The sequence below is a fragment of the Orbicella franksi genome, chromosome 3 (genome assembly GCF_964199315.1).
Source record: "Orbicella franksi chromosome 3, jaOrbFran1.1, whole genome shotgun sequence".
NCBI classification, from domain to species: domain Eukaryota; kingdom Metazoa; phylum Cnidaria; class Anthozoa; order Scleractinia; family Merulinidae; genus Orbicella; species Orbicella franksi.
In genome coordinates this window covers 32,098,443-32,111,943 of record NC_138147.1, presented here as the reverse complement: position 1 = coordinate 32,111,943, position 13,501 = coordinate 32,098,443, and the positions used below count along the sequence as shown (strand labels likewise).

Sequence of the window (13,501 nt, the reverse complement as noted above, 5' to 3'; positions counted from 1 at the left end):
ACCATAGCAACAGTGAGCTTTTTACATGTGAAGATAACATGTCATTTTCACGTGTGAAGATATAATGTTTTCGCGCGAATGCTCACCTGGTACAATGGTTTTTATATCATAAAACAAAATATCCTATTCATCATTGTAACTAGAAATGAATGCTCTCGGTCATTGCTTTAAGTCACCAGTTTGTAAGGTGATTTCAAAGGAAGCGGTTTGTACTATCGGAACGAAATAGAATTAACCTGGGTAAATTTACAAACCCACAGCTGTTGTTCTCAATGACGCCCAGATGGCCTGGTTGCAATACTCTATGTTGGAATTGACGATCCGGTAACTTTTTTCGTTATTTTTTAAATTTACATTAATGTATCCATATTTAGGAAAGCATGCTCATAACTTATGCTAATGAAGCAAATATTGCTAAAAAAGATTCTCCTTAGACATGCAGCCTGCGAACGCAGACGTATTTCCGGCTGTCGCTTGTTTCCCTCGAAAATAACGTCGGCGAACCCGAGCCAGCATGAAACGATTTCTGTGACGTAGAAATTTTAAGCCAATCACAGTTTAGCTCAAGTAGCCCCAGAACTACTGCGCGAGTTATTCGCTGCCAGGAACACTCGAGTTTCATTATATCATGGAATCTGATTGGCCAAAGAGAAACAAAAGTCATTACGTCACAGAAATCGTTTCCTGGCTCGGGTTCGCAGACGTTATTTTTGGCGGAGACGGCAAGCGACAGCCGGAAATACGCGTATGTCAGCGTTCGCGGGTTATAGACATGAGGAGTATGCCAATAGTTACCGACGGAAAGGAAATCGAATTTGTGTAACAAAGTCTCGTAAAAATGTCTTCACTGAAGATTGATGAAGAAAATTCAATTTCCTCCTAAACAAGTACATGTAATTAAAAATTTGGTTGAGTTCTTTTCAACCTGTCTTTTATTCTCCTTCTTCGGCGCTGACTATTCCTAAAAAAATTTTTTGCGAACATCGTTCGTGGCATATTTACAATGAAGTACAGGATCATTCTTCGCATTTTCGTCGCTCGATAATTATTTCGAACAAGGTAGATTTTGCCTTCAAAATGTTCAGTGGCATCCAAGGAGAGCTTTCAGACCTTGGCGATATTTTCGACTGAATGCAAAACAGATTCAAGGATTTACGGCACAGTTTGCGTAAGCCATGAAAATGGCTATAGCCCAGTAGGTCACAATCTCACAGGACAACATTTTGGTGTTATCCCATATAAAAACACTCAGAAAGGCATTAATATTCGAAGGCGCCCAGCATAAGACAAACCCTGTCAAAATAGCTACCGCCATCCTCAGCACATTTCTTTCCCTTTTCTCGCGTTGTTTCACAGCGTTGACCGTTTGTTCGCCTGGAGTTTTCTGCGACTTGAGCTTGAACAGGATTATAGAGTAAAGAAAAACTATTAAGGTGAATGCGATCGCCAGGAAAATAAAAGGTATAGCATGAAGATAATTATGTGCAATAAGGGTTTTTCTCCATAATCTTTTACAGCTCTGAAATTTTCCTGTGTATTCAACAGACTTGACGCCGTAGAAAGATGGGGACGACAATGCCATTGCGGCTACCCAAGTACTGAGGATGAAGAAGAGAGACAGCTTTGAACCGATGAGCGGAGCACGAAGAGGAAAAACCACAGCTCTAAATCGATCCACTGCAATCAGGACCAGGTTTTCAATAGACACGATGGAAGAGAAACAATATATGAACAACATCATCTTACAGAAAGCCTGGCCTTGTTCACTACTGAAAAACCAGAACCCACCGTGCATCTCTGTGAGATTCAACGGAAAAACTAAGATTGGCAACAGAAGATCAGACATGGCCAAGTTTAGGATAAAGTAGTTGGTTGTTGTTCGCATTGTTTTCGTCTTGTAGATAATTATTGCGATTAAGGTATTTCCGGCAAGGGAAACTAGAAGGAACAGGCAGCAGACAAAGGTTTTCCCGATTTTTGCTGCTCTTAGATCACTGTAGCAGTTTTGTGGCTGAATTCCATTCACCGTTATGTTCAAGTTCTCAATCATTCTGTCAGCATGCCGTTTTCATCTGCTTTGCTGACTTGTAGATGCCGCCTTATTTACGTTTCTCAGTAATTAGAATGATTTTAAATCTGATTCCGGTATACAGGGGTATAGCTTTGTGACTAATCAGTAATTATTGCATGGGATTGTAATTCAAGCAGTGTAGTCACTTTTAGCTGTCCAATCACGCCGCTTTCCTACATGATCATCAGTTTAAGTTACCACAGGCTAAAACTTAATTCACTTAGCAGGGGAGCTCATCAAACTTTCTTGCCACACCTGCCACTTTTATTTGGTTTTGTTTTTTACAATGAAAATAAAACAATCTCGTTCGTCAATGTGACTACTGAGATATAAATGCTGTGGGTCATTACTTCAAGTCATCAGTTGCAGTTTGGGCGACGAATTCCAATGAAGCAGTGTGTATTATTAGACTGAAGAAAATAATCACTCGTGTAAATAAACACAACTGCCGCTGCTGTTGTTCCTAATGACCCCCAGATGGCCAGATGTCAATAATCTAATAGAAAATTTTAAACTGGCTCTAAAATGAGTAAAATAATTTCACGCTAAAACTGATAGTTAGTATATCTTACAACAGCTAGTAAGTTTTTTTGTCTCCTGCTATTTTTGGCGCTCCTTGAAGGCAATTCATGAGCCCATCTGGTCAATTATCTGAGCTGATCAAATTAACATTTTACATTTTAGAGGTTCTGGAGTCTTTTACCCTCATTCTGTTACGTTAGAGTTCTTTCTTTTCCGCGGCTGTTTCAAGGAAAACACTGCAGAAATTATACTTTTCTAATTTATAACTGAAAATCTTTTGTAACGAAAAATTAGCTTATAAAAGCTGCAAAATGCCTGAGTGAAAGAAGCCTTAAAATGAGCCCAAACATCTGTTGCAAAATTTTAAAAACTACATGGAGCTCAAACCTTCTTGGGACCATTGATCGTGCAACGCCCTTTTAAACGGGGTCTTTCATTATTCAGTGCTGAGATTTTTGAAGTTCGAGGGCAATTCATGAGCCCATCCAGTCAATTATCTGAACTGATCAAATTAACATTTTACATTTTAGAGGTTCTGGATTCTTTTACCCTCATTCTGTTACGTAAGAATTCTTTCTTTTCCTCGGCTGCTTCAAGGAAAACATTGCAGAAATTATACTTTTCTAATTCTTAACAAAATCTTTTGTAACGAAAAATTAGCTTATAAAAACTGCAAAATGCCCGAGTGGAAGAAGCCCTAAAATGAGCCCATACATCTGTTGCAAAATTTTAAAAAGTATTTAATACATGGAGCTCAGTTTTGTGGCTGAGTTCCATTCACCGTTGTGTTTGATCAAGTTTTCCATCATTCTGTCAGCATGCCATTTTACAGGTTGTCTTTCTTCTGCTTTGATGACTTATAGATTCTGCCTTATTTATGTTCCAAAGCACGTATTAAGGATGATTTAGAAGCTGAATTAGTTCAGTATAGCTCTGTCAATTATCAGCAATTAGTGCATGGGATTGTAACTCAAGCTGGGTAGCCACTTTTAGCACGCCACTTGATAAAAGGCTACCAGAGGCCAAAATTTAGATTGATTTAGCAGCGGAAGCTAGTCAAAGTTCCTTGTCAGTTTTCGACAGCTAACATTTCTTTTCACCAGATTGAAAATTCTGAATTTCTGGAATGTTACCTCAAAGCAGCCGAGGAAAAGAAAGAACTCTAACGCAACAGGATGAGGTTAAAACATTCCACATTCTATAAAATGTAAAATGTATATATTTGATCAGTTCAGGTGACTGACCAAGAGGGCTCATGAATTGCCTGATGGGGAGCCGAAAATGGCAGGAGACGAAACTATAACTGGCTGTCGTAAGGTACACTATCAACTTTAGCTTGATTTCATTTACTCGTTTTAGAACCTGTTCAAAAAGTGACAATAGATTATTGCAATCAGGCCATCTGTAAGTCCACGGGCGATTGTTCTCGTTCTAATAATACACACCGTTTCATTTGAAATTATCTTACAAACTGCAACTGTTGACCTAAAGCAAAGGCCGAGAACATTATATTGACTTGTTTCTTGCTACATCGGTGAACAAGAAATTATTTTTCATTTTTATAACCAGAGTCAAATGAAACTAGCTAGCAGGTGTGACAAGGGAGTTTGACTAGCTTCGCTGCGAAATCAGTTAAGTTTTACCCTGTGGTAGCTTAGCATGATTATCATGTAGCAAAACGGCTTGATTGGACGACTGAAAGTTAAAATCCAAGCAGTAATATAATTGCTGATTAGCCACAAAGCTATAACCGGATCAGATTCAAAATCATCCTTATTACTGAGAAACATAAATAAAGCGGCATCTACAAGTCATCGAAGCAGATGAGAACAGAATGTTGGAAGAACGATGGCATGGAGAACTTGACCACAACCGTGAATGGAACTCAGCCACCAAACTGCTACAGTCCGAGTTATCAAACAGCAGCAGGAAAAATCGGACAAGCCTTTGCTTGCTGCCTGTTTCTTGTTGTTTCGCTGGCCGGAAATACCTTGATCGCAATAATTATTTACAAGACGAAAACAATGCGAACAACAACCAACTACTTTATCCTAAACATGGCCATGTCCGATCTTCTGTTACCAATCTTAGTTTTTCCCTCGTTTGTCATAGAGATTTACGATGGGTTCTGGTTTTTCAGTGGTGAGCAAGGCCAGGCTTTTTGTAAGGTGATGTTGTTCATACAATATGTCTCTAGCCTTGTGTCTATTGAGAACCTGGTTCTGATCGCAGTGGATCGATTTGGAGCTGTGGTTTTACCCCTTCGTCGTCCGCTCATCGGTTCAAAGCTGTGTTTCTTCTGCGTCCTCACTTCTTGGGTAGCTGCAATTTCCCTGTGCTCTCCAACTTTCTTCGGCTACAAGTCTGTTAAATACACAGGAAAATTTCAGAGCTGTCAATCGGTTTGGAAACAAAACTTTTTTGCAGATAATTACTTTCATAGTTTGCCTTTTGTTTTGGTAGCGATATCCTTTGCCATAATAATCTTTCTTTACTCTACAATCCTGTTCAAGCTCAAGTCGCAGAAAACTCCAGGTGAACAATCGGTCAACGCTGTGAAACAACGCGAGAAAAGGCAAAGAAATGTACTGAGGATGGCGGTAGCTATTGTGACCGGGTTTGTCTTATGCTGGGGACCAGCGACCATTTTTGTCTTACTGAATGTCTTCGTATGGGATAACACTAAGGGTTTATCTTGTGACATCACGGCCTACTGGTATATATTAGCCATTTTCATGGCCCACGCAAACTGTGCCGTAAATCCTTGTATCTGTTTTGCATTCTGTGGAAAATATCGTCAAGGCCTGAGAGCTCTCCTCGGATGTCAATAAACATTGTGGAGGCAATATCTACAGCGACAGACCAAACCTTTCTATCATGTAACCCACTGACTGACTCATAAAGAACATGTAAGAAAGATATTTCAGAAACTTCACGAAAAAGAACTTGTGTTGCTAGCCGAGACTAGTTCCGTCATCACAATATTTAGCAAAAGACGAAAAAAAGGAAAGCACATAAACTACTTCTTTGTAAATATGGCCGGTATATGATGTTCCCGGGAATTCTTTTCAAGATTCGTCAGAACAGAGGAAGGAGAATTGAAAAGAAGTCCACTAAATTTTACCTGTAGTTGTAATTGACTCGTTTTCATTAATCATCAGTCAAGATATTTTCTCAAGACACTGTTACGCACCAACTCTCTCTACTTCCCGTCCGGAACGATGGGCACACTTTTTTTTTTTTATCAATATCCCACTTACTAAGATAAAAGTTCAGTCTCCGATCGAGTTACAAAAATCTCGGGATTCAATATTGAATGAACCGTTTCAAAAGGGGATGGCACGATTAAAGGTCCTCGGAAGCCTTGGTTCAGAGCCACCTTAAATTTAAGGTGGCGCTGAACACTACCTACAGAATTTTTTTAAATTTGCCAAAAGTTGCGTCTTATCGTGCTTGTCAAAAGTTGGTAATATAAAAAATTTCACCATGCCGTTTTTGACTTATAAGCCCCTAAAGCTGTAATTAAGGGTGTTTTCAGGAGGTCATACTGTTGCTATGGTAACTTACTGCGTCACGACAATGATGACAACGTGTTCACCAATGATTGGGCAGTTTTTAGATACCATGATTGTAGCATCAAATGATAAAGAGTGGTTAAACGACCCATCAAAATCTAAGTGTTGGAAACTGTTTTGATCCACCTTAAAATGTTAATTTTATCAGTTCAAGTCAATTGACCAGAAGGGCTCGTGAAATGCTTTCAAGGAGAGCCAAAAATAACAGGAGACGAAACCATTACTAGCTGTCGTAAGATGTATTGTCTATTTTAGCCTGAAATTATTTTACCCATTTGAGGGCCTGTTGAAAATGTTTTAGTAGATTATTGTTATCGATCTGTGGGTCATTAGGAACAACAGCAGCAGCAGGTGTGTTTATTTACAGGGACGATTATTTCCTTCTAACATAATGCAAGCCATTTCATTTGAGATCATCTCACAAACTGCAATTGGTAACTTGAAGCAATGACCCAGAGCATTTATTTCTAACTAAATTTCTGAAATATTAACATTGAAGCGGCCGAGGAATAGGAAGAACTCCAACGCACCAAGAAGGGGCAAAAAGACTCCACAAGCTCTCAAAATGTTGATTTGATCAGTTCAGGTCAATTTACCAGAAGGGTTCATGAATTGCCTTGAAGGAGAGCAAAAAATAGCAGGAGACGAAACTATTGTGATCAGACCATCTGTGGGTCGTCGGGAATAACTGCAGCAGCGGGTGTGTAATTTTAGACGGGCGATTTCTTTTTCGTTCTAATAACAAAAACCATTCATTTCTAGTTACAGTGAACAATGAGATGTTTTCTTTTCTACTTTCAGATATACTTTTTAAGCTTTTTAATTTTTTAAACATTTCTGCGTATCTTTTATAGTAGTTACTTTTTTATAGATATATATTATTTATACATGCTCTTTTTATTTTCCGTTATACAGGGCTCCCGTTGATACCAGTCCTGCGACTGAAGGGGTCACCCTGTTTAAATATCGATTATTATTATTATTATTATTATTATTATATATATGTAGATATATATGTAGATATAAATCATCATGTTTCGCCGGAAACTTGAGCGTTTTTCAGTGCAAATTTGCAATTAGAATTTTCATCTTCTAGTCTGTAATATTTGCAGTGAAGAAGGCAGACGTTTCTGCCAAAACGTGGTTCCAAAATTTAAAATTATCCTTTTATAATCTTAAAGTCGTTGTCACTTTTCTGCTGTCCATACCTTTTTAAAAACTATTTTTACAAACAAGGTCAACTTAAACTAGCAGATGTGTCAAGTACGCTACGCTGCCAATTTAATCAATTAAGTTTTCTCCTGTGGTAACTTCACATGACGATTATGTAGCAAAGCGGCGTGATTGGACAGCTGAAGGTGACTACGCTGCTTGAGTTATAATCCCATGCAAAAATTGCTGATTAGTCTCAAACTATAACGGAATCAAATTTAAAATCATTCTTGTTACTGAGAAACATAAATAAGGCAGTATTTATATGTCAGCAAAGCATGTGAAAACGGCATGCCCTCAGAATGATGGAGAACTTGAACACAACGGCGAATGGTACTCAACCCCAAGACTGCCCCAGTCCGAGTTATCTCCCAGCATCAAAAATCGGACAAACCTTTGCTTGCTGCCTGTTCCTTGCTATTTCGCTGGTCGGAAATACCTTGATCGCAATAATTATCTACAAGACGAAAACAATGCGAACAACAACCAACTACTTTATCCTAAACATGGCCATGTCTGATCTTCTGTTGCCAATCTTAGCTTTTCCGTCGAGTCTTATAGAGATGTACGAAGGGTTCTGGTTTTTCAGTGGTGAACAAGGCCAGGCTTTTTGTAAGGTGATGTTGTTCATACAATATGTCTCTAGCCTCGCGTCTATTGAGAACCTGGTCCTGATCGCTGTGGATCGATTTGGAGCTGTGGTTTTTCCCCTTCGTCGTCCGCTCATCGGTTCAAAGTTGTGTTCCTTCTTTATTCTCGCCACTTGAGTAGCTGCAAGTGCTTTGTCCTCCCCAACCTTCTTCGGCTACAAATCTGTTGAATACACAGGAAAATTTAAGAACTGTGAATGGGTGTGGAAACGAACCTTTTTCGCAGATAATTATCTTCATGCTATGCCTTTTGTTTTAATGGCGGTCTCCTTCGCCTCAATAGTCATTCTTTACTCTCTAATCCTGTTTAAGCTCAAATTGCAGAAAACTCCAGGTGAGCAATCGGTCAACGCTGTGAAACAACGCGAGAAAAGGAAAAGAAATGTGCTGAGGATGGTGGTAGCTATTGTGACAGGGTTTGTCGTATGCTGGGGGCCTTCGAATATTATGGCCTTATTGAATGCTTTCGTATGGAATAACTCGTTTTCTTGCGAGATCGCGGGCTACTGGTTGATAACCCTTTTCATGACTTACGCAAATTGTGCCGTAAATCCTTGTATCTGTTTTGCATTCGGTGGAAAATATCGTGAAAGCCTGAAAGGACTCCTGGGATGTCGCTAAACTCATTGTGGAAGCAAAATCTACCTTATTGGAGATAATAACTGAAATACGAAAAAAGGGAAGCACAATAAAGTATTTGATTGCAAATATGGCCAAGTATACGATTGAAACGAGAATTTTCTTCAATATTCGACAACCCAGCAGAAGGAGCTAGAATCAAAATTAAAACATAGCGCGCGCGCTAGTCCTACCTAATTCCTATTGAGCCATCATGAACGAAATCTCTATATCTGCACGGTCGTGCGTAGATAACATGACGTGTAAAGTTTCATTTAGGCTGCAAAATTATTTGATAGCTTCTGTTTGATAAAGAGAACTTTAAATGTGTATCTATCTTTCACGATTCCTTCTGTATTTTTTGCATAATTCATTAGCCCAACATAGTTGGTCTACAGGTTGGAGTTACGATTGAAGAATGAGACGACTCGAGCCGGGATTGCTAAAGTGACAAGCTGAGACCTCTCTATATCAAAGGAAATCTAAAATGACGATCTAGTTTTGTCAAAAATCACTACGGTTTACTAGTGCACTGAAGCTATTAGTTTAGGTGGCGTCACTGTGGAAGTTACGTTGTCAGTACGTATGAACGCAATTTTGATCCCGTTAAACAAACTCTTCCCTGGGGGTGTATGTATTATGGTATCGATGTCTTCGAAAATTCCTGACAATAAGTTAGTTTCCTCTCCCTGAACAGTTTACTTAATAGGCGCATCTTGTGTGGGAGTTGAGGACTTTGTCATAATTTATTACTGTGTAGGAGTTAAGGACTTTGTCATAATTTATCACTGTGGAGGAGTGAGGGTACTTTATCATAATTTATTACTGTGTAAGAGGTAAGGTACTTTGTCATAATTTATTACTGTGTAAGAGGTAAGGTACTTTGTCATAGTTTATTACTGTGTAAGAGGTAAGGTACTTTGTCATAATTTATCACTGTGGAGGAGTGAGGGTACTTTATCATAATTTATTAGTGTAAGAGGTAAGGTACTTCGTCATAATTTATTACTGTGTAAGAGGTAAGGTACTTCGTCATAATTTATTACTGTGTAAGAGGTAAGGTACTTCGTCATAATTTATTACTGTGTAAGAGGTAAGGTACTTCGTCATAATTTATTACTGTGTAAGAGGTAAGGTACTTCGTCATAATTTATTACTGTGTAAGAGGTAAGGTACTTCGTCATAATTTATTACTGTGTAAGAGGTAAGGTACTTCGTCATAATTTATTACTGTGTAAGAGGTAAGGTACTTCGTCATAATTTATTACTGTGTAAGAGGTAAGGTACTTCGTCATAATTTATTACTGTGTAAGAGGTAAGGTACTTCGTCATAATTTATTACTGTGTAAGAGGTAAGGTACTTCGTCATAATTTATTACTGTGTAAGAGGTAAGGTACTTCGTCATAATTTATTACTGTGTAAGAGGTAAGGTACTTCGTCATAATTTATTACTGTGTAAGAGGTAAGGTACTTCGTCATAATTTATTACTGTGTAAGAGGTAAGGTACTTCGTCATAATTTATTACTGTGTAAGAGGTAAGGTACTTCGTCATAATTTATTACTGTGTAAGAGGTAAGGTACTTCGTCATAATTTATTACTGTGTAAGAGGTAAGGTACTTCGTCATAATTTATTACTGTGTAAGAGGTAAGGTACTTCGTCATAATTTATTACTGTGTAAGAGGTAAGGTACTTTGTCATAATTTATTGCTGAGCACCGTTGAGAACAACGTTGTTGGAAGATTAGGTTTCTTCAATTTTAGATTCAAATAATATTTCTTGTCCTTTGGAAATTTGTTTAACTATTAAAGAATAGGAGACGCGCTGCCTCATGGGTAGTGTATTGCACTCTGGAACGAGTAGTCTGGGTTCGATTCCTGGCCAGGGACATTGTGCAGTGTTCTTGGGCAAGACACTTTACTCTCACGGTGCCTCTTTCCACCCAAGTGTATAAATGGATACCGGCGAGTTTGATGCTGGGGGAGGGGGGAGTAAACATGTGACGAACTCAGTACCATCACATCCAGGGGGAGTAAAAACTCTTCATGGTCGCTTCATGCTTTACAACCCGAGCTAAAAAAATATAAGCGCCCATATCATCTAATGGGCCACTTGCCTCGTAAGCAAAATGAATCTTCCAAAAACGCGAAACTAAAACCGTCCCGAAGGATCTCCTCTCGGTCCAACCTGCAGGAACCGCTAGAATGAAGTTCATGGCCACTAAGGGGTCATGTCACGAGAACTGAAAATACGTGACTTATAAAATAAGCTTAGAGAATGTTCCACTTTCACTGAGGCTAGAAGTTCACCTGCTGTAGCGCCCAGCTTCTCATGTACTTTGTCCTCTTTGTCTTTGACGAAAATCCATCCTCTCAGAAAGAAGTGAGGGTCTCAGAGCGAATAATGAGGGATAGTGCTTTACCGTATAAATCAAAATACAGCGCAGAAGCATCTAGAGAAGATGTCATTGCATGGGCTTCACCAAACACTACCCTGCATTACGCCCCATTGAAATCCGCAGATTCCATGACAACCATCGAAATATTAACAGCGCGGCCTGTTTTATGTGCACTTTTAAACAAACCTGTGAAGGCTAAACGTATTTTATTGTTCAGATGCCTTCAATTTCTTATAGCTGTTATTTCTAGTTTGAAAGTGTGTCTTATGAGACGTTAAGGTGAATATTTCAGAAATGATACTGGTTTGTCCTATAAGTTTTTCACGAAACCTTTTCCAAAAGAATGAATATTTTCAGGTACAAACAGAATTGTGGGAAACGCACCGGTACCAAGAAAATAAAAAGTTGAATTAAATTCGTAAATGAGACCAATTTGGGTGTGGCTGGAGCTTTATTTGATCCCTAAAAGATACCACTTATAAAGGAATAGGCTTGATTACCAGCCTCTATGACATGTTCACCAGATTGAAAATTCTGAATTTCTGGAATGTTACCTCAAAGCAGCCGAGGAAAAGAAAGAACTCTAACGCAACAGGATGAGGCTAAAACATTCCACATTCTATAAAACGTAAAATGTATATATTTGATCAGTTCAGGTGACTGACCAAGAGGGCTCATGAATTGCCTGATAGGGAGCCGAAAATGGCAGGAGACGAAACTATAACTGGCTGTCGTAAGGTACACTATCAGCTTTAGCTTGATTTCATTTACTCGTTTTAGAACCTGTTCAAAAAGTGACAATAGATTATTGCAATCAGGCCATCTGTAAGTCCACGGGCGATTGTTCTCGTTCTAATAATACACACCGTTTCATTTGAAATTATCTTACAAACTGCAACTGTTGACCTAAAGCAAAGGCCGAGAACATTATATTGACTTGTTTCTTGCTACATCGGTGAACAAGAAATTATTTTTCATTTTTATAACCAGAGTCAAATGAAACTAGCTAGCAGGTGTGACAAGGGAGTTTGACTAGCTTCCGCTGCGAAATCAGTTAAGTTTTACCCTGTGGTAGCTTAGCATGATTATCATGTAGCAAAACGGCTTGATTGGACGGCTGAAAGTTAAAATCCCAAGCAGTAATATAATTGCTGATTAGCCACAAAGCTATAACCGGATCAGATTCAAAATCATCCTTATTACTGAGAAACATAAATAAAGCGGCATCTACAAGTCATCGAAGCAGATGAGAACAGAATGTTGGAAGAACAATGGAGAACTTGACCACAACCGTGAATGGAACTCAGCCACCAAACTGCTACAGTCCGAGTTATCAAACAGCAGCAGGAAAAATCGGACAAGCCTTTGCTTGCTGCCTGTTTCTTGTTGTTTCGCTGGTCGGAAATACCTTGATCGCAATAATTATTTACAAGACAAAAACCATGCGAACGACAACCAACTATTTTATCTTAAACATGGCAATGTCCGATCTTCTGTTACCAATCTTAGTTTTTCCCTCGTTTGTCATAGAGATTTACGATGGGTTCTGGTTTTTCAGTGGTGAGCAAGGCCTGGTTTTTTGTAAGGTGGTGTTTTTCTTGCAATTTGTCTCTTGCTTTGTGTCTGTTGAGAACCTGGTCCTGATCGCAGTGGATCGATTTGGAGCTGTGGTTTTACCCCTTCGTCCTCCACTCATCGGTTCAAAGCTGTGTTTCTTCTGCGTCCTCACTTCTTGGGTAGCTGCAATTTCCCTGTGCTCTCCAACTTTCTTCGGCTACAAGTCTGTTAAATACACAGGAAAATTTCAGAGCTGTCAATCGGTTTGGAAACAAAACTTTTTTGCAGATAATTACTTTCATTTTTTGCCTTTTGTTTTGGTGCCGATATCCTTTGCCATAATAATCTTTCTTTACTCTACAATCCTGTTCAAGCTCAAGTCGCAGAAAACTCCAGGTGAACAATCAGTCGGCAAAGCTGTGAAACAACGCGAGAAAAGGCAAAGAAATGTGCTGAGGATGGCGGTAGCTATTGTGACCGGGTTTGTCTTATGCTGGGGACCAGCGACCATTTTTGTCTTACTGAATGTCTTCGTATGGGGTAACACCAAGGGTTTATCTTGTGACATCACGGCCTACTGGTATATATTAGGCATTTTCATGGCCTACGCAAACTGTGCCGTAAATCCTTGTATCTGTTTTGCATTCTGTGGAAAATATCGTCAAGGCCTGAGAGCTCTCCTCGGATGTCAATAAACATTGTGGAGGCAATATCTACAGCGACAGACCAAACCTTTCTGTCATGTAACCCACTGACTGACTCATAAAGAACATTTAAGAAAGATATTTCAGAAACTTCACGAAAAAGAACTTGTGTTGCTAGCCGAAACTAGTTCCGTCATCACAATATTTAGCGAAAGACGGAAAAAACGCAAAGCACATCAACTACTTCTTTGTA

General features: G+C 39.1%; 3 protein-coding genes and 1 pseudogene across 3 annotated transcripts; 3 read left to right on the top strand and 1 right to left on the bottom strand.

Moving 5' to 3' along the window:
- Positions 1 to 196: 196 nt before the first annotated feature.
- Positions 197 to 3,167, bottom strand: LOC145482078 (neuromedin-U receptor 2-like). The gene has a single exon (XM_081460668.1). It carries the CDS (start codon positions 2,048 to 2,050, stop codon positions 1,145 to 1,147), a length of 906 nt encoding a protein of 301 aa, XP_081316794.1. The 5' UTR covers positions 2,051 to 3,167; the 3' UTR covers positions 197 to 1,144.
- Positions 3,168 to 4,416: 1,249 nt separating this feature from the next.
- On the top strand, positions 4,417 to 5,645 carry LOC145482528 (QRFP-like peptide receptor). Its single transcript, XM_081461126.1, has one exon. It carries the CDS (start codon positions 4,417 to 4,419, stop codon positions 5,422 to 5,424), a length of 1,008 nt encoding a protein of 335 aa, XP_081317252.1. The 3' UTR covers positions 5,425 to 5,645.
- A 1,845-nt stretch (positions 5,646 to 7,490) lies between these two features.
- Positions 7,491 to 8,827, top strand: LOC145482077 (QRFP-like peptide receptor; annotated as a pseudogene).
- Positions 8,828 to 12,318: 3,491 nt separating this feature from the next.
- On the top strand, positions 12,319 to 13,417 carry LOC145480550 (QRFP-like peptide receptor). The gene has a single exon (XM_081458787.1). The coding sequence runs from the start codon at positions 12,319 to 12,321 to the stop codon at positions 13,297 to 13,299; it is 981 nt and encodes a 326-aa protein (XP_081314913.1). The 3' UTR covers positions 13,300 to 13,417.
- Positions 13,418 to 13,501: the final 84 nt, after the last annotated feature.